Consider the following 20,082-nt stretch of genomic DNA (forward strand, 5'->3'; position numbering starts at 1 on the left):
TAGAAACTCACAATTGGACCTTCCATGTGGCCCGCGCACGTGATCTACACTATTTGATCTCGATATTCATTTACACAAATATACACTCCACCAGGCTCTGGCGAACCCAATGGCAAGCATCGCAGTATTAAAAACACTAACCCGCTTAAGATCTGTATCTCCACAAAGACAAAGTGTTTTGTCTCTTCCAGGTGTGACGACGACCAGCCTTGGTGTTGTTGTACAAGTGACCCTTGTTGATACCTCTGGACTTCTTACCGGTGGAAGTAAGACCTCTAGCTTCTCTTCTCTTGTGGACTGGGTTAACGATCCAGTTGTATCTGGCGTCGTTTCTGATAGCCTTGTGAGATGGGTCGAGCAAGATGACTTCGAAGTACTTGTAGGTGGAATCTTGGTTAACCCAGTAGGAGTTCAAGACTCTCAAGTTAGAAGCACGACGACCAACTCTTTCTTCAGCAGTAGATCTGGCAGATCTTTGGTACTTCAACTTGTTAACACCTTGGTTGGTTGGCTTACCGTAAGTAGCACCCTTTGGAACAGGTCTCTTTCTACCACCTCTTCTGACTCTGACTCTGAAGATAACGAAACCTTGCTTGGCCTTGTAACCTAATCTTCTGGCCTTGTCTGGTCTGGATGGTCTAGAAGCTCTGTGGATAACAGTCTTTTGTCTGTATTCCCAGCATCTAACACGATACAAGAAACGCATAACATCGGATTGCTTCTTTCTTTGCAATTCTTCTAAATATTTGTAGGCACCCATTTTTACTAACTTATGTTTGTCAACAAGGAAAAGAAGAAGAAACTTCGAAGCTGAAATATGAAAAATTTTTAAGGACCATACTCGATGTGGTGGAAAATGCCACAAAACGGTGGCCGGGTAACTCAAGTTTTTTTTTCGCGAGCCCCGGTCCCCAATTTTCCGGTCTGTAATCTACGCGTGGACTAAATGGAAGAGTCACGTGGCCACTAACTCTTCTAGGATGCAATGGCCCACCAGCCAACACCAACCGAGAATGGGAGCTCCAAAATGGTAAGCTGCCTACAACCAACTGTTCGTACACGTCTAGCCTATATCCAAACCGAAGGAATGGAACTGTGTTAAATGAGTTACTCTTTTTCATCTATCACAAGTATTGATTCCCAGTTCCAACTCTCCTTCAATATCACGTGATATTTCACCCGTGACCTAACATGGGAGCCATATCGAGAGATGAGCATCGCAAAAACAACACCACAGCCATGTCAGACGAAGCGAGAATTGAGACTCGTGAGAATGAATTCCAAGCGGATGGTGCGAATAACGACCCAATTAACCACAACCATGTGAATCCTGTTGAGGATGCCGTTATTGATGAAACTGCAACAAGCACTATCGATGAAACCAAGATAGACGAGACTGAATCGCAACTGAAGAGTACAGAGGATGCCATCGATACTGAAGCACAACCAACAACTGAGCAACAAGAAGTGCGTGTAGAGGAGGCTGCTCAACAATCTTTGCCACAACCGGAGAATCAGTCGAAAAGTGAAATTGTCAATTCCGTCCAGGACTCTCCAAACCAGCGTGAAGTACAAGCACCAACCACAGCTGAGACTGTTGAATCAGTCGAGCCAGTCGAGCCAGTTCAGCCAGTTCAGCCAGTCGAGCCAGTCGAGCCAGTCGAGCCAGTCGAGCCAGTTGAGTCAGTTGAATCGGCTGAGTCGACTGAGCCAGTTGAGCAAGCTAAGAAAGTTGAATCGACAGAGACAGATAAACCAGATCAACCGGCTGAATCACTGTCTGAAGTTGATACTTCCAAATCCCTTGAGGCCCCCCAAAAATCAGACATTAAGGATTTCATTAACCAAAAACCCGAGGAGGATTTACAACAATTATCTGACGACGACATAATCATTGATGGAATTAGCTCTGGATCAGATGATTCTGATTCGAGCTCTAGCTCCGACTCTAGTTCTGATTCAGACTCGGATTCAGACTCGGATGACGACTCGGATGGCGACTCTAATTCTGCACAAAAGGGGGACATTGATTCCGATGAAGAAGGGGAAGCAGTTAGTGGTCCTATCGCTTCGAAGAATGAGGTACTTGATGAAGTTGCTCCAAGCTTGCCCGAGGACTATTCTTTACCGGAAAATGCACCAATCGAACCAATCGGAGTAGTGACCGCCCTAGTGGAAAATAGTGTTATAATCAAGGCGACCATTTCAGGAGAGTTCAGAGTTTTAAAGGACCAATCTGTGTTGTGTTTCGAAGATCGTACCATTCTCGGTCCGTTGTTCGAAACATTTGGAAAATTGCAGAACCCCGTTTATCGTGTCAAATTTAACAGCACCGAGGAATTTGAAAAGTTCAAAGACTGCAAAGGAAAAGCTGTGTATTACGTTGTTCCTGATTCAAACTTTATCTATACTGATTCTATAAAGACCATCAAGGGTACGGATGCTAGTAATTGTCACGATGAAGAATTACCAGAAGAAGAACAGGAATTCTCTGATGACGAAAAAGAAGCGGAAGTCAAACAATCAAAGAAGAAGAAGAAGAACAAGAAAAAGGCCGAAAACCAAGAATCTCGTAAGAGAACTAACGGCTCTGCCGACTCTGATCCAAAGAGATTTCAGCCTTATGGTTATGCCCAGCCTCACGAAGAACGTACACAGCATCCAAGAGCACAATATTCAAACTATGCATCCTCCCAAGTCCAACATCCACAGCAAGCTATACTGCATGCACAACAACCAGTTGCCCAACAAAATTCACCATATGGGTATCCAAATCAAATAGGTCATCCCCAGCAATACGGTGCTCAGATTGGTCAAATGAACCATGTAGCTCAACCTTTTCATAACCAATCACCATATGGAGTTCCTTTCAACCAAATTCAATTTAATGGAACCCACCATGCTTATGGTCACCCGCAACCACCTTACCATAATGCCAATCTTCCACCCTACCCTGGCCAGTTCAATCAAAACCAACACCAGCAACCCGCAGGATACGCTCAACCAAACCAATGGAACCAACAAGTTCCCCAGCATCAAAGTTTCCAGGCACCTGGCCAATTTTACCCCCCAACCCACCAAGCAGTTCCTGCTCATGCATCTAACGATATGCAACAATCACAGTTGCAACAACTTCAACAGCTAATTGCCAATCAGATTCAACAAAACCAAGGACAGAATCAGGGACAAAATCAACCTCCTTCACAGTAAGTAAATTCTTAAGTACGCAAGTAATTCATGAAGTAGTATTGACCAGTCTGAATTGTATAGCAATATGTAGTTTTAAACTAACTCCTTTGGCAAAGAATTCAAAAAAACTCTTAACCAATTTCGTCTTGTTCACTGTAATGGTTGCGAAAAGGAATTCATTTTGAAAATTTAATATTTCGCAAAATTTTCACAATACTGGATATTCTTACAAAGATCGTATGAACAGGGAATGCGTTCACTTGTACATTAGTTATCAGAATGTAAAGGCTTACAGTCCATGCATGCCATATCTAAACTATATTATTAATTATTATATACTTGAAAGTGATATGTGATTTAAATAACTAATTTTTACCTACCCTTGTCTCTGTTTCCAATACCTCCAATGCTTTTTGAGCGTTCAATAACGCATGTTTTGGGAACCCGGCCATTTGTGCAACTTCTATTGCATATGAACGATCACTAATTCCAGGTTCTAAAGTATGGTCAATGATAAATCCCGACTCTGGTTCACCAAGGTTTCTCTCATGCTCCGAATTGAACAAGACCCTAGTCCTGAAGTATTTAATTTTATTTTGATTGATATTGTTTGCTACCAAGAGCAGCTCCAACTCCTTACCGAAATGAGTAGCGAACAAAGTCCGACATTTGTTGACTTGTAACAAACTTAAAAGTGTGGCATATGCTATCGCCAAACCTTCTTTTCCACTTGTGCCTCTTCCTATTTCATCAACAATAGCAAGAGAATTTGGGGTCGCATTCTTTAGAATATTGCTCGTTTCTACCATTTCCACCATGAATGTGCTGAGATCACTAAATAGATCGTCTGATGCCCCTATCCTGGTGAATATTTTATCCACAATACCGAGGCTCGCTTTCTCAGCAGGCACAAATGACCCAATTTGAGCCAATATGACAATCAATGCATTCTGTCTTAAAAATGTACTCTTCCCTCCCATATTTGGTCCCGAAATTATCCACAAATTCTCCGAAGTAGAACCGATTTTGGTGTTATTGGGTATGAACATAGACCCAATTTCTTTGAGGCCTGATTCTACCACTAGATGCCTTCCTTTTTTTATATTTAAACGTGGTGTTTTGGTAAATTTTGGACATACGAGATTATTTTCTTGTGCAAGAACTGCAAAAGAAGTAGTAATATCCAAAAAATCAACTAATTTGCTGACTTTTCTGATTCGTGGGATTGCATCAAGCACTTTAATTCGTAACTTATCGATGATTTCGTTTTCGAATTCTTTAATTTGATCACTTTTTTCATCAATTCTTGCTTGCAATCGATTCCATTCTTGAGGTTTATATAGTAGAGAACTTTTCCTCTTCTCCCGAATATCTGGCTCAAATAGCAGATGGGCTTCCTCAATCAGCTTTTGCTTTCCTGAAATATGTATCACATTGAGATATCTCCCATGCTGATGTTTTTTCTTCACCTTGATTTTTGGATCTATGGTAGACATCAGATCTTGAACATGACCTAAGAATTCATCTTCTTCCTGTAGGAAAGCGTCCATCTGCTGATGATGAGCAGCTAACTTCTCATTGAAATCTCTTCTGACACTAAACAAGAATTCACTCTCAATCTTGGGTTTGTCTGTTTCCTTGTACTTGTCCAAAGACAGATTCGAATATGATCCTGAATATCCAAAAATGTCAGATTCAATTTCGCTTTCATTGTATTCCTCGTATACGTCGGGTTCAACAGATTCTTCGGCCTCCACGTATTCAACGTGCAAAGTGTCTTGGATCTCTTTTGAGATTTCCCATGGAACCTTAAAGTCTTTTAATAGTGTTCCTAGAGTTTTGAACGACTTTGGATTCTGTTTGTATTCTTCAATCAAGAATAGTTCAAGCTCGTATAATTTGTCCACTCCATCTGCAATCAGAAGTAGGTGAACTACTGCGTCACCACTGCTTAGTGATAATCTTTGCAAAGACCTCACAAAATCTCCCAAGACTGACAACCTAGTTCTAATAGAGACTTTCAAGTATTCATTTTCAAGAAATAAATTAACGTAACTCTGGCGATATTTTATCTCATCAATATCAAGCATGGGGGACTTGATCCATTGAGTTAATAGGCGAGAGCCGGATGGCGTGACGGTTTTCTTGATTGTGTTAAGAAGAGTCCCAACTGTGGAATTTCTACCATTATTAGTTCTTTCAGTAAGTTCCAAGGCCTCACGACTTCTAGAATCAATTTGTAAGTATTTTTGATTCCAATACTGTGTGGGTAATTCTAGGGAAAGGTTCCTTTCAGGTAAATTAACGTTGATGTATGATAAAACCAAATTCATGGCAGCTTCTTCCCTCACACTAAACTCCTCTAATGATTTTCTAGTGGTTTGAATATTGGTCTTAAATTTGAACTTCAAGTCACTGTAACTGGTTTTATGGTACCTTAAAAAGTACTTCCTCAAGTCATGCAACGGCGCGTACCAGTTTCCATTGGTGATGTCTTCAGTTTGGAAGTCTTTGGAGATCAATACCTCGCTTGGATTTATCCTAGCAATATCTGTCATGAGTTCGTTGAGCGTTGTCTGCTGGACATAAAACTCCCCAACAGACACATCTATCCACGAAAGGCCAATTTTAAGGTCGGGATCAGCTGGGATCTTGGTACATTTTGGAGGAAGGGAAATGGCCACAAGATAGTTGTTCTGGGAGTAGTTGAGGAACGTCTCGTCCACCAATGTGCCTGGCGACACAATTCGTGAGATTTTGCGGTGGATTATGTTATCTACTGACTGGTCTTTGGAAGGGTACTGGTCGATAATTGCAACGTTGACCAGACAGTCTTGGACCAACATTTTGACGAATTTCTGGAGCTGAAAGACTGGAAAGCCAGCCATTGGGATGGAATACAGACTGGTTTTGCGGGTGGCGACCTTGAGGCCCAATCGAGGCCCGAACACAGAAGCCTGGTCGAAATAGAGTTCGTAGAACAGCCCCACCTGGATCAAACACACACAACCAGGGTTGGAGTCAATGAGTTTTTTCATGGATGCGTAGAGGGGCGTCAAACTATTCTTGTCAGTACGGCCTCCTCGATCCCACGACGGGAGAGTTTCTGGAGGTGTCGGCGTGATGGTGGTCAAATGGGGAGTTTCTGGTGGTTCGTGGATGGCCTTCAATGGTTTGAAAAAAGGCCGTGAAATGCTTAGCTGTCGGCGGAGGGTAGCACCCGTCGGCCAAAGCGGTCGTAAGGTGGCAGCTCGGAGCATTTGATGGTGCTAGCGACGCTAGCGGGACGTGTTGATGATGGGGCAGCTTGATCTGACGCGGTTATATGATAAGATGGCGCGCGATGAAAAGAGAGGGTACACTTTGACACCGTTACTTAGTTGGAGACTGGGGATTTCTTAGGATGTAGGCAGCTGGAGTGGTTCTCGTGCCAGAAAGCTACTGGTGCTCTACTAGAGAGAATCTTTGTAGTCGTTGACATTTTGGAATATAATACAGCTATGTACATGTTACAGTGGAAATAGAGTGCGAGAGGTTCTTCGACAAGAATGCTGGTTTCTATCACTGTAGTGAGCACTCAGTTCTTCCGAGTCTATCCTCATCGGAGCGTTCTTGGAACATCAGCATTGGTTCTTCGATTCTTTGTTGGGATCAACGATCCTCACTTCTTACGGGTACTTCTTCTCACCGGCATCTTAGGAGGGGGAGCGCTGGATCTGGTGTTTCTCCGCGTTGCAGGCTTGGGAGTCTCCTGCTCCTCGTTGTCGTCATCGTCTTCATCCTCTTTCTTTCCGTCAGAATCGTCCAGCTCCTCAGGAGGTGGATGTGTCCCTGACCGAGTTCGCCTCTTGGTTTTGGCCACCGGAGGAGTGGCAGCTCTGGAGTTCCTTCGCTTGGGTCCCGGTTCCACCAGATCCAACTTGGCCAAGGACCGGGTGCGCTTCTTTGTTGGCCGAGGCTTTTCTGGCAAGTTCTTCTTGACCCCTCTGGTGATCCGCCTCTTGGTGCTTCCTTCATCTTCTTCGTCTTCTTGGTTCAGGTCCTCTTCACTGTTATTAATCTCTTCTGTGTTACCTCTGGAGCCTCTGTTGTTCTTGTCAGTGTCTTGAGTAGATGCCCCTTCATTCGAGGAGTCCGAATCAACATCACTCAACCCAGACGAGTCATCCTTGGCCTCGTCTTTGATGCTGACTCGCTTCTTGTCACTCTTTACTTTGGACTCCTTCTCCTTGCTCTCTTTCGGCTCATCCTTCTCATCCTTCTCATCCTTCTCATCCTTCTCATCCTTCTCATCCTTTACTCCCTGTTCTTCTCCACTGTCGCCAGCCTTTGTATCCTCTTCTTCGTCTTCCTCTGCCTTCTCTTGCTCTTCATCCTCAGCTTCAGCTTCACTTTCTCTGTAGTCTTCGAGCGAATCGAGCTTGGGGAGATTGTAGAGGGTCTCCAATTTTGCCCATATATCGCTTGCACTGAACGGTTTGGGAGCATCCTTGTTGATGCTGTCTATGATTGACACCATATTCTTGTGCTTGTTTGCACCAGCAGGCTTATAGTCACAGATTAGACTGAGTAATCGTATCTCATCATCAAGACTCCATTCTCTGATTACAGACATGATGGACAGGTACCGTATTAAGCAAATACAGACCAAGAACGCCGCAGTTCGGGATAGGCACAAAGACAGTAGCCGATGGTGGATAGACCTGCTTATCCAGAGTGATGGAAGCCAGAAAGTGGTTTCAACGCCTAAACAAAGTCACGCGGAGGAGAGGTCACGTGAGAGCGCATTCGTCCAAATTATCAAAAATTTCACATCGCTAAATCAAACCCACACAGTCAGTCACCATGCCTAGAAAGACCCAGAACCTCAACTCTCTTAGTAGAGGTAGAGTAAGGGCCTCTATGAACAAGTACAACTTGTTCAATTTGTACAAAAAGGACAAGGTTTCATTCGACAGACTCACCCTCTTTCAACAAAAATGGAAGGCCAAGGCCGAAACAAGAGCATACCACGGAGAACATTTGACAGAGTCGAGATGGAAGACATTGTTCAACCCTTCGCTTGAGTCCGTTGCCCAGCTAGATGCCTCCTTGAAGGGATCCAGAGTGCAACCCACTCCAATGGTTTTACAAACATACGCTGCCCTCGAAAAGAGATTGGAGTTGGCCGTGTTCAGATCCATGTTTGCATCCTCCGTAAGACAGGCCAGACAGTTCATTTTGGGAGGCCACGTATCTGTGAACGGTGTTGTGATCAAGCATCCTTCATTCCCATTGCAAGCCGGCGATATCTTCAACGTCAAACCGGAAAAGGTTTTGTTGGCCATGGGTAGAGTCAAGCCAGGCTTAGAACAATCGGTGAAGGTGGACAACAAACAGATCATTGTGTGGAACAAGTACGTGAAGTCCGCTAAAGAGAATCCTAGAGATGTGTGGGAGTTGAAACAAGCCAAGCCAGAATCCTTGGACACCACCAGAACTGAAAACAATGCACAATCCATCAAGAGTTTCAATGATAAGTTGGACAAGGATATGATCAGAAAGCAGAAGGAGACAACTAGAGAACTGATCTTGACCAGAATTTTGACTCTTGCCTCAAAGCAAGAAGAAGTGGACGAGAAAGCATTTAAAGAATTCGGATCCCAAGCAAAGAAGTGCCACGATGTTTACAACTTGTTGTTTGACTCAAAGCACGATATGGTAGAGAACTTTTCTATTGAAGCCAGCACCGAGTTTGTCAACAAGAAAAAGCCAGAAATGGATGCTGGTGAAAAGCACTTGACTTCTAGCGTCAAGCAAATCTTGGGAGAAATCCAGAAGGTGACCGTTGAGTCGATCCGCGTCAAGGCCCAAGAAAGCAAGTTGCCAGAAGACGCGAAGACTATTCCATTCACTTCTCAGTTTGCTGAAAACTTGAAGACCCACAAGAAATTAAACAAGGATGAAATCATGGAAAACGAGGCAACTGCCGAGATAAGCTTGCCATGGCAAACTGGCTTGTTTGGCCGTCAAGACCCAACCAAGCCATACTTCACCCCATGGACCCCCAGACCATTCTTGGGTGCCTTTGCCATCTTGCCTTCTCACATTGAAGTTTCTTTCAACACCTGTCACGCAATCTACTTGAGAGACCCAATTGCCAGACCAGGCCACTCCGAGGTCATCACTCCGTTTGCCGAGGATGTCCACGAAAGAGCTTACATGTACTATGTTAGAAAGGGATTGTAGTATCGTTGTATATAGTCGCTGCATACCTTGTGTATTTAGGATAATAGTGAAACAAATCACGTGAAGTCAATGTAGTCGAGGACTTGCCAATGGCCGTTACATGAGCGTGTAGTCCCAGCGTGTTAAGATCGGTGTTCGATTGTAGTGCCATTTCTGGTGGAAGTCACGTGATGACATACCCCAGGAAGAGTCTCATCTCCAACCTAACCACGCTATGCAATGCCCCGAATCTCACCCCGCTTGGTGAGGGAAGCCTTGTGGCATTCCCGTTTGCTTCCACCACTTTTGCGTGCTAACCCAGAAATAGCCATGGCCAAGCAAGAGCTCCGGTGGATCAAAAATGAGCTTCCTCGAGATCAATGGAGAGATGCTATCACTCGAAGATCTAAACTAGAGCCCTTGCAGTACATCCTCGGAACACAGCCGTTTGGAGAACTTGACATAGAGTGTCGCCCAGGAGTGTTGATACCTCGATGGGAGACCGAGGAATGGGTTACGAAGCTATCAAATCTCGTGGCATCACGATGTCCCAAAAAGAATATCCATATCGTTGATGCCTGCACTGGAAGTGGATGTGTACCTTTATTGCTAAACCACCAGTTGAACGGACAGAGCGATATTTCTAGCCAAATCGTGGGATTTGACATCTCCTTGGAGGCATTTAACCTTGCAAACCACAACCTTGCCAGAATAGACAATAGCACACCGAACGTGAAGTTTAAGCAGTTGAATTTGTTCAGTGAGAGTTTGGTGCAAGAGCTAGCAGTTGACGAGGTGGATATCCTCGTGAGTAACCCTCCATACATTCCCAAGGAAGACTTCTACTCCTCTATGTACATGAATGGGGTCGAGAAGTCGGTGAGATTGTATGAGCCTGCATTAGCACTTATTGGTGAAAACGAATTTTATGAGGCATTGCTAGCGCAGTTGATACTTCCCATGAAGATAAAGGCATTTGTATTCGAATTAGGCTACCAGCTGCAGGTTGACTTCGTCAAAACCTTCCTTGAGGGAAAAGGCTGGGAGGTAGGCTCCATGAACGACGGAAGTGGAAAGATTAGATGCGTATTGGGTTGGAGAAAGGAAATGGATTTTATGCAAAAGTTAGCAGAAGAGAAAAGCTCATAATAGATAGATTATAGATAATTACATTATGAAGGGTATCGGAAGAATATTCATCGAACAAATTACAGGCAGCTTGTATGCTTAATTATCGTATTTGCTACATCTAAAGAACTAGGCCCCAATTCAATCAAGGTCTTGGATCATCTCCTAAATCTGGTAAAGGTTAGTTTTCAACTTCTTGCTTGCCTTCTTCCTTTGGCTTCTCAGTCTCGCTTTCCACCCCAACGGATTCCTCCTTCTTCTTCTTGCTCACACCCCTTCCCACAGCGGTGATATTTTCTTGGGGAAGAACTCTAGTACCCCACAACACGTAACCACCAAAACCTCTCATGGTCATCATAGGGTGCAATCTTCCAATGATGGTTTGATAAGGTCTAACCCTGGTCTCAAAAATGGATGGTGCTAATACTCTCTTATCGTTCGACAAGGAGTGTTGAGTTTCCAATAAAAGTTCTTTGAATTGACTGTATAATACAATTGGTCTTGAACCCCCAATAGCTGGAAGAACTTCTGGTAAAAGAGAAGGTAAATGAAGTGTGCTGACACTAATGAAGCCATCAAAATTGCCTGCTTGAACCATGTCAATTACCGAGTTAATGTCCTGACTTCTCTTTAATCTCTTTTCGTACTGAACTTGCTTGGTTGGCTTCAATGCATCGATTTCTTCTTGACTCAAAATTTCCAAGTCGATCTTTTCGTTTTCAGGCTCCAAAAATTGTAACCAGTTAATGGGCTTGACCATTTGATTTATTAACTCTTCGGGATAATCAGAATATCTTAATGCGATGTGGTTAGGATGCTCGTTTTCGTGTGCCAAAACGATGGTACCCTCACCATTCATTCTCTCCATCATGGCATATAGTATGACTCCTCCAGTCTCATCCACCAACAAGTATTTACCACCCGGTCTAACGTTACCATAGTTCAATATTAAACCCAATGTTTCTTCACTCAAGTCGAGCACTCTTGGAAGGTCTTTTTCGATGTAGTATTGAAGCAATTGTGACGAGCCAATGTATTCAACGGTGAATCTTCTCAAAAACTTTTGTTGCTTCCTTCTGAGGTACTTCTGTTGTGAAAAGATCGTCTTTTTATCAAATCCTCCATGTCCTGCAATGATCTTCTCAATGATCTGTTGGCCAATATTGGACGATGCTCCCGACTTTTTGAGTTCGTCAATCTCCTGGTTGGTGAGACTCTGTACCTTGGAGCCTATATCAATGATTTGTTGATTGTTTTCGGCATTGGTAGAGAAGAATGAAGTGAGATCTGCCTTGGAAAGCTCTCCCTCTGTCTCTGGTTCTGCCTCTGCCACTTCTTCAGCACCCTCCCCATCTTCTAATCCAGGAGCCAAACTTTTCACTGGCTTGACGTTGCTTCTGTCTAAAATTTCAAAACTTTGTCCAAAAGCATACCCTAAGATTGCATCTACATCGAAAGAGCCGAATTTACCCAAGCTAATGGTTCCTCCAGACCTGAGCTCGACGATCTTCAATCCCTCAGATGGCAACCGGATGAGGGCATGCTGGTTGGCAGTGATGATGGTCTTGCTTTTGACCATTGTGTATTGGTACTGATATGCTAGGTTGTGTGTCGAGTCTGAATCTGGCACAGTTGGCTCTCCAAGCTTAGCGACAGTATCGGGTCGATGAGTCGTGCGGCACCACTTTTTTTTTTCAGTCTCATCACTTCAGACATCTCAATCTTTCTATCAACCATATCAGCATAATGGGTAGAAGAGCCAAAAATAAGCAGGGTGTACCACCATCCTTTGAGGACTTCCAAGCAAAGAAGGAGAAGAAGGAAGCAGCAAAGAAGAGAAAGGCCGAAAATGTCGAAAAATCAGAGAAGCCTGTGAAGAAATCTAAGAGCGATGAGAAGAAGCCATCTAAGGAAACCAAGAGCAAGAAGAAATCAAAGAAGAACGACGAAGAAGAATATCAAGATCCCGTTGACTTACCGGAAGTAGACCTCGAGGAACTCTCTTCTGCAAAGAAGGCCTTGTTTGATGACTCCGATGGTGAAGAAGAATTAGAGGACGATGAGTTCGATGTGGGTGCTGAGGAAGAATTTGACTCAGATGAAGAAGCTCGTGCCAATCCAATGTTCTCTGACGACGACGAAGATATGGAAGAATTGAACGCCGCCAACATGGAAGCTTTATCCAGAAAGTTGGACGAAGAAGAAGAGTTGGAGGCCGAAGAAGCTGAAAAGGAATTGTTGGAGGGTGACAGAAACCAACCAAGAGCCCAAATTTTGCCAACCGAAGAGCAAGAGGAAGAACTTGCCAATGCACCAAAGGACATCACCGTTATCAGAACCAGAATGATCGAGATTGTGAAGGTGTTGGAAAACTTCAAGGAATTGGCCGAGGAAGGCAAGTCAAGAAACGACTACACTAGTAGATTATTGAGAGACATCTGTGACTACTTCGGCTACAACGAGTTCTTGGCCGAGAAATTGTTCAACTTGTTCTCCCCATCTGAAGCCATGGAGTTCTTTGAAGCTAACGAAATCTCCAGACCAATCACCATTAGAACCAATACCTTGAAGACTAGACGTCGTGACTTAGCTCAACACTTGGTTAACCGTGGTGTTAACTTGCAACCAATTGGTGCTTGGACTAAGGTTGGTTTGCAAATCTTTGACTCTCAAGTTCCTATTGGTGCTACTCCTGAATACTTGGCTGGTCATTATATCTTACAAGCTGCATCTTCATTTTTACCAGTCATGGCATTGGATCCACAAGAGAACGAAAGAATCTTGGATATGGCCGCTGCTCCAGGTGGTAAGACTACTTACATTGCTGCATTGATGAAGAACACTGGTACTGTGTTTGCCAATGATGCCAACAAAGCAAGAACCAAGTCTTTGATTGCCAACATCCACAGATTGGGATGTAAGAACACTATTGTCTGCAACTACGATGCTAGAGAATTTCCAAAGGTGATAGGTGGTTTTGATAGAATATTGTTGGATGCTCCATGTTCAGGTACTGGTGTTATCGCCAAGGATGAGTCCGTCAAGATCAACAGAACTGAAAAAGATTTCATTCAAATTCCCCATTTACAAAAGCAATTGTTGTTGTCAGCCATTGATTCCGTTGATGCCAACTCCGCCACTGGAGGAGTTATTGTGTACTCTACTTGTTCGGTTATGGTGGAGGAGAACGAAGCAGTTGTCGACTATGCGTTGAGAAAGCGTCCTAATGTTAAGTTGGTCGACAGTGGCTTACAAATAGGTAAGGAAGGTTTTACTTCTTTCCGTGGTAAGCATTTTAACCCTAAGCTTTCCTTGACCAGAAGATACTATCCTCACACTTATAATGTCGATGGTTTCTACGTTGCTAAGTTCAAGAAGATTGCTGCATCCCCACACGATATTTCCAAGGCTGGTGCCAAGGAGAAGGAATCATTGGCAAGAGCTGAAGCAGAAGAGGAAGGTATCATCCATGATGATTTCTCGGTATTTAACGATGATGAAGATAAAGATATTATTGACCTGGCCATTAAGAGAAGTATGAAGAGAAAGGGTATAAATCCTAACGCTAAGCGTTCCACCTAGACGAATAGTGCATCTCTATAGTATAAAATCAACAGAGATTGTATGAAAGAAAGTAGGAACACTCCTTAGATGTAACACGTAGACTCCAGGAATAATTGGAAAGTTGATATGCTAGTGAATTGATATAGCTGGTATTACTTCCTCACCTACAAATCCTACTCATGATAGTGCTAGCGTAGTGTACATTAATTAATTTACAAGATATTGAGACGTACTACCTTAAACAGACATTTCCTAACCCGTGTTCCTTGATGTATTCGGGACCATATTCTTCGTATTCAGCCTTAGAAACATAGCTGTGTTTGCTTTCTTCATCTTGAGACCATTTTTGCATACCTTTCCAAGCATCAGTTATAGGGTTTTTAGCGGTACGGACTTTCAAGGGTGCCCCAACAGGCAAGACTCCAGTGAGCTCAGTTTGGACCCTCTTGTCGAAATTCTTCAAGTTTGCCAAACCACCAGTAATGAGAATATTTTGGATGAGGTTATAGGCTTGACCACCGGGGTTAAAATTACCGTCTAATCTTTTCCAAAGAAGATCACTCAGCAACTCTATGATACCTGCCTGATCTAAACCAGCAGTGTGTGGTTGAAATAAAACTTCCGGCACACGTATTCTTTCGATATTCAAATGCATTTGATGATTTTTCAAGATAATTTCTGGATGATTTGCAATTTCTTCTGCTGGGATTCCTTCTGTTTGCAATGCCAAATTTAAGTTAGGACGGGGGCCATGAACAAATTTGTGTAACACCAGATTCTGCCAATCAAAAGTCTGAGATGCTGAGAAAGTATCCTCATGGTGGAAAGATGGATCGTAGTTCAATAAATCTTCTTCGATAGCAACAATTTGTTTGCTGATTTGATCGAGGTCTTCTTCCAAGCTGGAGTTTGTTATTTCCCTGTATACACCCCAGTCGTCATCATTTGCACCGAAGGTATCTGTTGGATCATTATCAATTGATGCAGCTGCTCTACGTCTTTTTCTATTACTGGCATTTCCTGAAGCACCTACTGATTGGTCATTGGCGAGATCGGTAATATTCTTCATTCTTTGTTGAGCAGCCATGGACTTCCTGTCTTTAAAGGATTCTAATAATTTGACCTTCTCCGTATGCTTTCCTATTAATTCTGCCACCTTTAATCTCTTACTATTGGACCAATCCTCCAAATCTCTTTCACGCCATTCGATTTCCTCCTTTTCACGTTGAAGTTTTGCTTCTTCCTCTTGTCTTTGGATCTCCTTGTTTCTTTCACGTGCATCGTAGTTACCCTTTAGCAATTTCTGCTTTCTTTTCTCTTTGATTTGCTCATCGTTCAATTGATCATCTGGAATGTCTACCAAGGGCCATGCTGTTGCTGGGTCTACTGGACCTTCATCCTCATCATCGTCTTTTGACTTTAAGGTCTTTTCCAAGTTTTTAACATACTTGTTAAACTCACCCAAGTCTTCGAATCCTTCGTCCACAACCCTGTCTAATTGTTCTTGCTTACTTATAGTAGCGATTTCATCTCTGAGTTTAGAATAGTAGTCCAATTCCTCTTGCTTTTGAATTTTCTTTTCTAGACGCTTCTGCTGTTGTTGTTCCTGTAACCTTCTGCCTTGTTCTTTCTTTCTTTGCAATTGCTTGGCCAATTCTTCTTCCGATTTCTTCTTGACTGTATGCAAGCTTAAATCGACTGGTGCCTGTATCACCACATCGTTCTGCTCCAAATTGGGCATATCAAGGAATCCTTTCAATTGGTCGCTGTAATTCTCCAGAATGTAGCAAAAGTCCTTAAACATGTTGGTAGTATGGTCGCTGGTGATCTTGGATGGGAAATATGGATACTTCATCCCCAATAATCTGGCCAAAAACTGCTGGGACAGATTTCCACCCCAGTCGATTCTCTTGGTTTGCAGAAGTATACCCTTTCCACCCACCACCGGAATGACGTGGGTCAGCTCGTGGCCGGTGCCAATGACGAGACCATCGGAGTTTGGCTTCGAATTTGCGTGAAATGCAAACAAAGAGTCTATTCCAAAGGTGACCTTGGGGGCCTGGTACGCTTCGAACAACAATTCGTACATGTTTGTTCTCTGGCTCAAGGGACAGCCCACGGGTTCGGTCATGATGATGGGGTTGTTCAACTTTCCGTTATTGCTGGTGACCCCCAAGTGCTCGAAGGTGTAGTCCAACATGGACTCAACGTAGTCCCAGTTGGTCAAGAGCGGACCATCGAATGGCGACTTGATGGACGTCTTGAGGAGTGGATCGCGGTACACATCATTGCCCACGATGGTCACGGTGACTGGCTTCTTTCTGTAGCGGTAACGCGCAAGCACCGATGGAAACACGTTGTTGGGCTCGTTGGCGTTGGTCAATCCCACTTTGAACGACGAGGCTCCGATGTCTAGGGCGATAGGCACGCCCTGGTGGTAGTTTGTGTAGAACGGCTCGGGTGTGAGCGGTGTGGGCGTTTCCTTGAGGTAGTACACCTCCTGGGGAGGCAACGCAGCCTCTTCCTGCTTAATCTTCGAAGGCGCCATGTCAGTCCCGGATAGATACTGAAACTAAATGGCTGTCTAGGTGATAAATTTGGTGGTCTGGCGGAAGTCGTGCTCGCGGCCACGCTTACGTAACCGCCCTGATCGTGATCTCAGCTTCACCACTCCACTACAACGCGCCAGGGAGACAACGAGGCTACGTCACCAACAATGTCTGCAGAAGAAACCAATCAATTCAACGTTCAAGGTTACAACATCGTGACCATCCTCAAGAGGTTGGAGGCTGCCACCTCGAGATTGGAAGACATCACCATCTTCCAACAAGAGGCTGCCAAAGAGAGGCCCAGCGAGCCAGCGGCTCAGAAGTCAATTGAGTCCAAACAGGCGGATGCAGCCGCAGCTCCGCCCCAGAAGGCAGTGCAGCAAGAAAAGGCCAAGTCCGTGGTCGCTTTCGAGCAGTTTTACAAGTCCATAGTGGAGCCATTTGTCACCAAGTCCAAGGAGATCGACCCCTTGGTGGCGGAAGCCGCCGAATCGTTGAGCCAATCGTTCGCCGCCCAGATCACCTTCCTCGACATCGTCAGCAAGGCTAAGAAACCCGAAATGAGCGACCCTGCCTTCTTGGAAATCTTGAACCCCATCAACGAGAAAATCAGCAAGATCATCGACTTGAAGGATAAGAATAGAAGATCGGAATATTTCAACCACTTGAACACCATCAGTGAGGGCTCTCCAGTTTTGGGATGGATTGTGACCGAAACTCCAGTGTCCTTGATCCCTGAATTTAAAGACAGTGCCAAGTTCTGGTCAGACAGAGTTTTGAAGGAATACAAACAAAAAGACGCCAAACATGTCGAGTGGGTCAAGGATTTCTCCAACATATTTGATGAGCTCAAAACCTACGTTAAGGAATTCCATTCTACTGGACCATCCTGGAACTTAAAGGGTAAACCCATTTCAGAGGTTATTGGAGAAGTGAGCAAGGACTCCAAGTCAAGTGCTCCAGCTCCAGCCGCAGGCGGTGCTCCACCTCCACCACCTCCACCACCACCTCCTGCCCTTTTTGAGGATCAACCAAAGCCTGAAGGTGGTATCAATGCAGTCTTCGCTGATTTGAACAAGGGTGAAAACATCACTTCTGGTCTTAAGAAGGTCGATAAATCTGAAATGACCCACAAGAACCCCGAATTGAGAAAGCAAGCAACGGTTCCAGTTTCCAAAAAGCCTTCTCCTCCAAAGAAGCCATCAAACTTATCTACCAGCACACCTCCAAAGAAGAAGCCAGCCAAGACCACATTGGTAGATGGAACTAAATGGATCGTTGAAAACTATACTGAAGCTGATATTCCTGACCAAAAGCCAATCACCCTTGAGGCCGAGATGCATCAGTCCATTTACATCGGTAACTGTACTGGAATTACCGTGCAAATCAAGGGCAAGGCCAACGCTATTTCTATTTCTGAAACTAAGAATACTGGTGTGGTTGTGGATTCATTGATTTCTGGAGTTGACATCATTAAGTCTTTCAAGTTTGGTTTGCAAGTCACTGGTGTTGTTCCAATGATCAGCGTTGACAAGTCTGACGAGGGTAGCATCTATCTCTCCAAGGAAAGCGTGGAGGCGGATACCCAAATCTTCACCAGCAGTACCACTGCATTAAATGTCAACGTTCCTGAGGGCGATGACGATTATGCCGAATTGGCCATTCCAGAGCAATTCAAGCACTCGATTAGAAACGGCAAGTTGGTTAGCGAGGTGGTTGAGCATGCCGGTTAGAACAACGCGATCAATGCCCTGTAACCCTAAATACACCAGCGATGCTGGTTCATTAGAGACATTACCTATGTGTTATTGTAGCAGTAAGCGTGGGGGTGATGTGTCACATGTCGCGCGTCACGTGCCTTAGAATCTCGAAGAATTTCAACGAAGCCTACGAAAAAAAAAGGAAAAAGGTGTTATAAATCAATCACATCACCGTTGAAAGACAGATCTATAGAAAAGTTCACATTTCAAATACAAGATGGTGAAAGATACAAAGTTTTACGACATTTTGGGAGTGTCTCCTTCCGCTGGAGACAACGAATTAAAGAAGGCTTACAGAAAGGCTGCCTTGAAATACCATCCTGATAAGAACCCATCGCCAGAAGCAGCCGAGAAGTTCAAAGAGATTTCTTCTGCTTACGAAGTCTTATCGGACGAACAAAAGAGAGAAGTCTACGACAACTATGGTGAAGAAGGTTTGTCCGGCCAAGGAGGCATGGGTGGCGGTATGGGCGCTGAAGATATCTTCTCCCAGTTCTTTGGAGGAGGTTTCGGTGGAATGGGTGGCGGTGGCCCACAACGTCCATCTAGAGGCAAGGACATCAAGCATTCCATATCATGCACCTTGGAAGAATTGTACAAGGGACGTGTTGCTAAGCTTGCCCTCAACAAGACCATCTTGTGTAAAGGATGTAACGGATTGGGTGGTAAAGAAGGCAAGGTCAAGAAGTGTACTGCTTGTTCCGGTACTGGTATGAGATTCGTCACCAGACAAATGGGTCCTATGATCCAAAGATTCCAAACTGTGTGTGAGACCTGTCAAGGTTCCGGTGACATTTGTGATGCCAAGGACCGTTGTACCGTCTGTAAGGGTAAGAAGACTCAAACCGAACGTAAGATCTTGCAAGTCCACATCGATCCAGGTATGAAGGATGGTAGAAGAATCGTTTTCAGCGGTGAAGGTGACCAAGAGCCAGGTATCACTCCAGGTGATGTTGTTTTCGTTGTTGACGAAAAGCCACACGACAAATTCACCAGAAAGGGTGATGACTTATTCTACGAAGCCGAAGTCGATTTGTTGACTGCCCTTGCCGGTGGTGAGATCGCCTTCAAGCATGTCTCTGGTGACTACATCAAGGTGACTATCATTCCAGGAGAGGTCATTGCTCCAGGTGCCACCAAGGTTATCGAAAACCAAGGTATGCCAATCTACAGACAAGGTGGTCACGGTCACCTTTTCGTCAAATTCACTGTCAAGTTCCCAGAAAACAACTTTGCCGACGAAGAAAAGTTGAAACAATTGGAAAGTATCTTGCCAGCAAGAACCAAGGTCACCATTCCAAAGGGCTCCGAAGTTGACGAAGTCGACTTGGTTGACATTGATCCATACAAACACCAATCTTCTGGAAGACGTGATGCTTATGACTCTGATGATGAGGAAGGTGGTCAAGGTGCTCCAAATGTCCAATGTGCTTCTCAATAGATTTATTTAATCAACCATTTGCTTTTTCAGAAGATTTTTGGGTATTGTATAGTTCTTTATTATTATTTATATACGCATTGAATAGAACTAGGAAGTGAATAGCGTGCTGGCGTGGTTTTGTGACCGGCTCTAGACTGAGCTTGGATGGCACTATTTGCATTACAAATAATATGAATTGAATTTATTCGCATCAAGTTTGAAGATTGCTTTTACTAGATTCATCGAACTAGAAATTTCACCTTAA

At 44.1% G+C, this 20,082-nt stretch overlaps 11 protein-coding genes across 11 annotated transcripts; 6 read left to right on the top strand and 5 right to left on the bottom strand.

The window, feature by feature from the left end:
• Positions 1–16: 16 nt before the first annotated feature.
• Positions 17–760, bottom strand: RPL15A (60S ribosomal protein eL15; the record flags this gene model as incomplete). Its single annotated transcript, XM_020211202.1, has 1 exon — positions 17–760. The coding sequence occupies one exon, from the start codon at positions 758–760 to the stop codon at positions 146–148; it is 615 nt and encodes a 204-aa protein (XP_020065088.1). The 3' UTR covers positions 17–145.
• A 1,295-nt stretch (positions 761–2,055) lies between these two features.
• CANTADRAFT_32098 (RNA-binding snoRNP assembly protein) lies at positions 2,056–2,424 on the top strand (the record flags this gene model as incomplete). The annotated part of the gene is made up of 1 exon (XM_020208434.1): positions 2,056–2,424. A coding segment is annotated over one exon (369 nt), but the record flags the coding sequence as incomplete, so codon positions are not given.
• Positions 2,425–3,554: 1,130 nt separating this feature from the next.
• CANTADRAFT_49739 (mismatch repair ATPase) lies at positions 3,555–6,227 on the bottom strand (the record flags this gene model as incomplete). Its single annotated transcript, XM_020209749.1, has 1 exon — positions 3,555–6,227. The coding sequence occupies one exon, from the start codon at positions 6,225–6,227 to the stop codon at positions 3,555–3,557; it is 2,673 nt and encodes an 890-aa protein (XP_020065090.1).
• A 439-nt stretch (positions 6,228–6,666) lies between these two features.
• EAF7 (Eaf7p) lies at positions 6,667–7,846 on the bottom strand. Its single transcript, XM_020207522.1, has one exon. The coding sequence runs from the start codon at positions 7,802–7,804 to the stop codon at positions 6,851–6,853; it is 954 nt and encodes a 317-aa protein (XP_020065091.1). The 5' UTR covers positions 7,805–7,846; the 3' UTR covers positions 6,667–6,850.
• A 170-nt stretch (positions 7,847–8,016) lies between these two features.
• On the top strand, positions 8,017–9,506 carry CANTADRAFT_25743 (mitochondrial 37S ribosomal protein uS4m). Its single transcript, XM_020207523.1, has one exon. It carries the CDS (start codon positions 8,035–8,037, stop codon positions 9,415–9,417), a length of 1,383 nt encoding a protein of 460 aa, XP_020065092.1. The 5' UTR covers positions 8,017–8,034; the 3' UTR covers positions 9,418–9,506.
• A 130-nt stretch (positions 9,507–9,636) lies between these two features.
• On the top strand, positions 9,637–10,545 carry CANTADRAFT_50708 (S-adenosylmethionine-dependent methyltransferase; the record flags this gene model as incomplete). The annotated part of the gene is made up of 1 exon (XM_020209858.1): positions 9,637–10,545. One exon carries the CDS (start codon positions 9,637–9,639, stop codon positions 10,543–10,545), a length of 909 nt encoding a protein of 302 aa, XP_020065093.1.
• Positions 10,546–10,705: 160 nt separating this feature from the next.
• Positions 10,706–12,103, bottom strand: CANTADRAFT_339375 (tRNA 1-methyladenosine methyltransferase subunit; the record flags this gene model as incomplete). Its single annotated transcript, XM_020208551.1, has 1 exon — positions 10,706–12,103. One exon carries the CDS (start codon positions 12,101–12,103, stop codon positions 10,706–10,708), a length of 1,398 nt encoding a protein of 465 aa, XP_020065094.1.
• Positions 12,104–12,270: 167 nt separating this feature from the next.
• CANTADRAFT_49493 (rRNA (cytosine-C5-)-methyltransferase) lies at positions 12,271–14,106 on the top strand (the record flags this gene model as incomplete). The annotated part of the gene is made up of 1 exon (XM_020209713.1): positions 12,271–14,106. One exon carries the CDS (start codon positions 12,271–12,273, stop codon positions 14,104–14,106), a length of 1,836 nt encoding a protein of 611 aa, XP_020065095.1.
• Positions 14,107–14,320: 214 nt separating this feature from the next.
• Positions 14,321–16,636, bottom strand: CANTADRAFT_48482 (uncharacterized protein; the record flags this gene model as incomplete). Its single annotated transcript, XM_020209587.1, has 1 exon — positions 14,321–16,636. One exon carries the CDS (start codon positions 16,634–16,636, stop codon positions 14,321–14,323), a length of 2,316 nt encoding a protein of 771 aa, XP_020065096.1.
• A 168-nt stretch (positions 16,637–16,804) lies between these two features.
• On the top strand, positions 16,805–18,370 carry SRV2 (adenylate cyclase-binding protein; the record flags this gene model as incomplete). The annotated part of the gene is made up of 1 exon (XM_020209845.1): positions 16,805–18,370. One exon carries the CDS (start codon positions 16,805–16,807, stop codon positions 18,368–18,370), a length of 1,566 nt encoding a protein of 521 aa, XP_020065097.1.
• Positions 18,371–18,614: 244 nt separating this feature from the next.
• YDJ1 (type I HSP40 co-chaperone) lies at positions 18,615–19,838 on the top strand (the record flags this gene model as incomplete). Its single annotated transcript, XM_020209750.1, has 1 exon — positions 18,615–19,838. One exon carries the CDS (start codon positions 18,615–18,617, stop codon positions 19,836–19,838), a length of 1,224 nt encoding a protein of 407 aa, XP_020065098.1.
• Between the last annotated feature and the right edge of the window lie 244 nt (positions 19,839–20,082).

Source organism: Suhomyces tanzawaensis, assembly GCF_001661415.1.
Source record: "Suhomyces tanzawaensis NRRL Y-17324 unplaced genomic scaffold CANTAscaffold_3, whole genome shotgun sequence".
NCBI classification, from domain to species: Eukaryota; Fungi; Ascomycota; class Pichiomycetes; order Serinales; family Debaryomycetaceae; genus Suhomyces; species Suhomyces tanzawaensis.

What these genes read in the sequence shown, in the direction of transcription:
- CANTADRAFT_25743 (XM_020207523.1), top strand. Translation starts at nt 8,035, where the DNA reads ATGCCTAGAAAGACCCAGAACCTCAACTCTCTTAGTAGAGGTAGAGTA.
- EAF7 (XM_020207522.1), bottom strand. Translation starts at nt 7,804, where the DNA reads ATGTCTGTAATCAGAGAATGGAGTCTTGATGATGAGATACGATTACTC.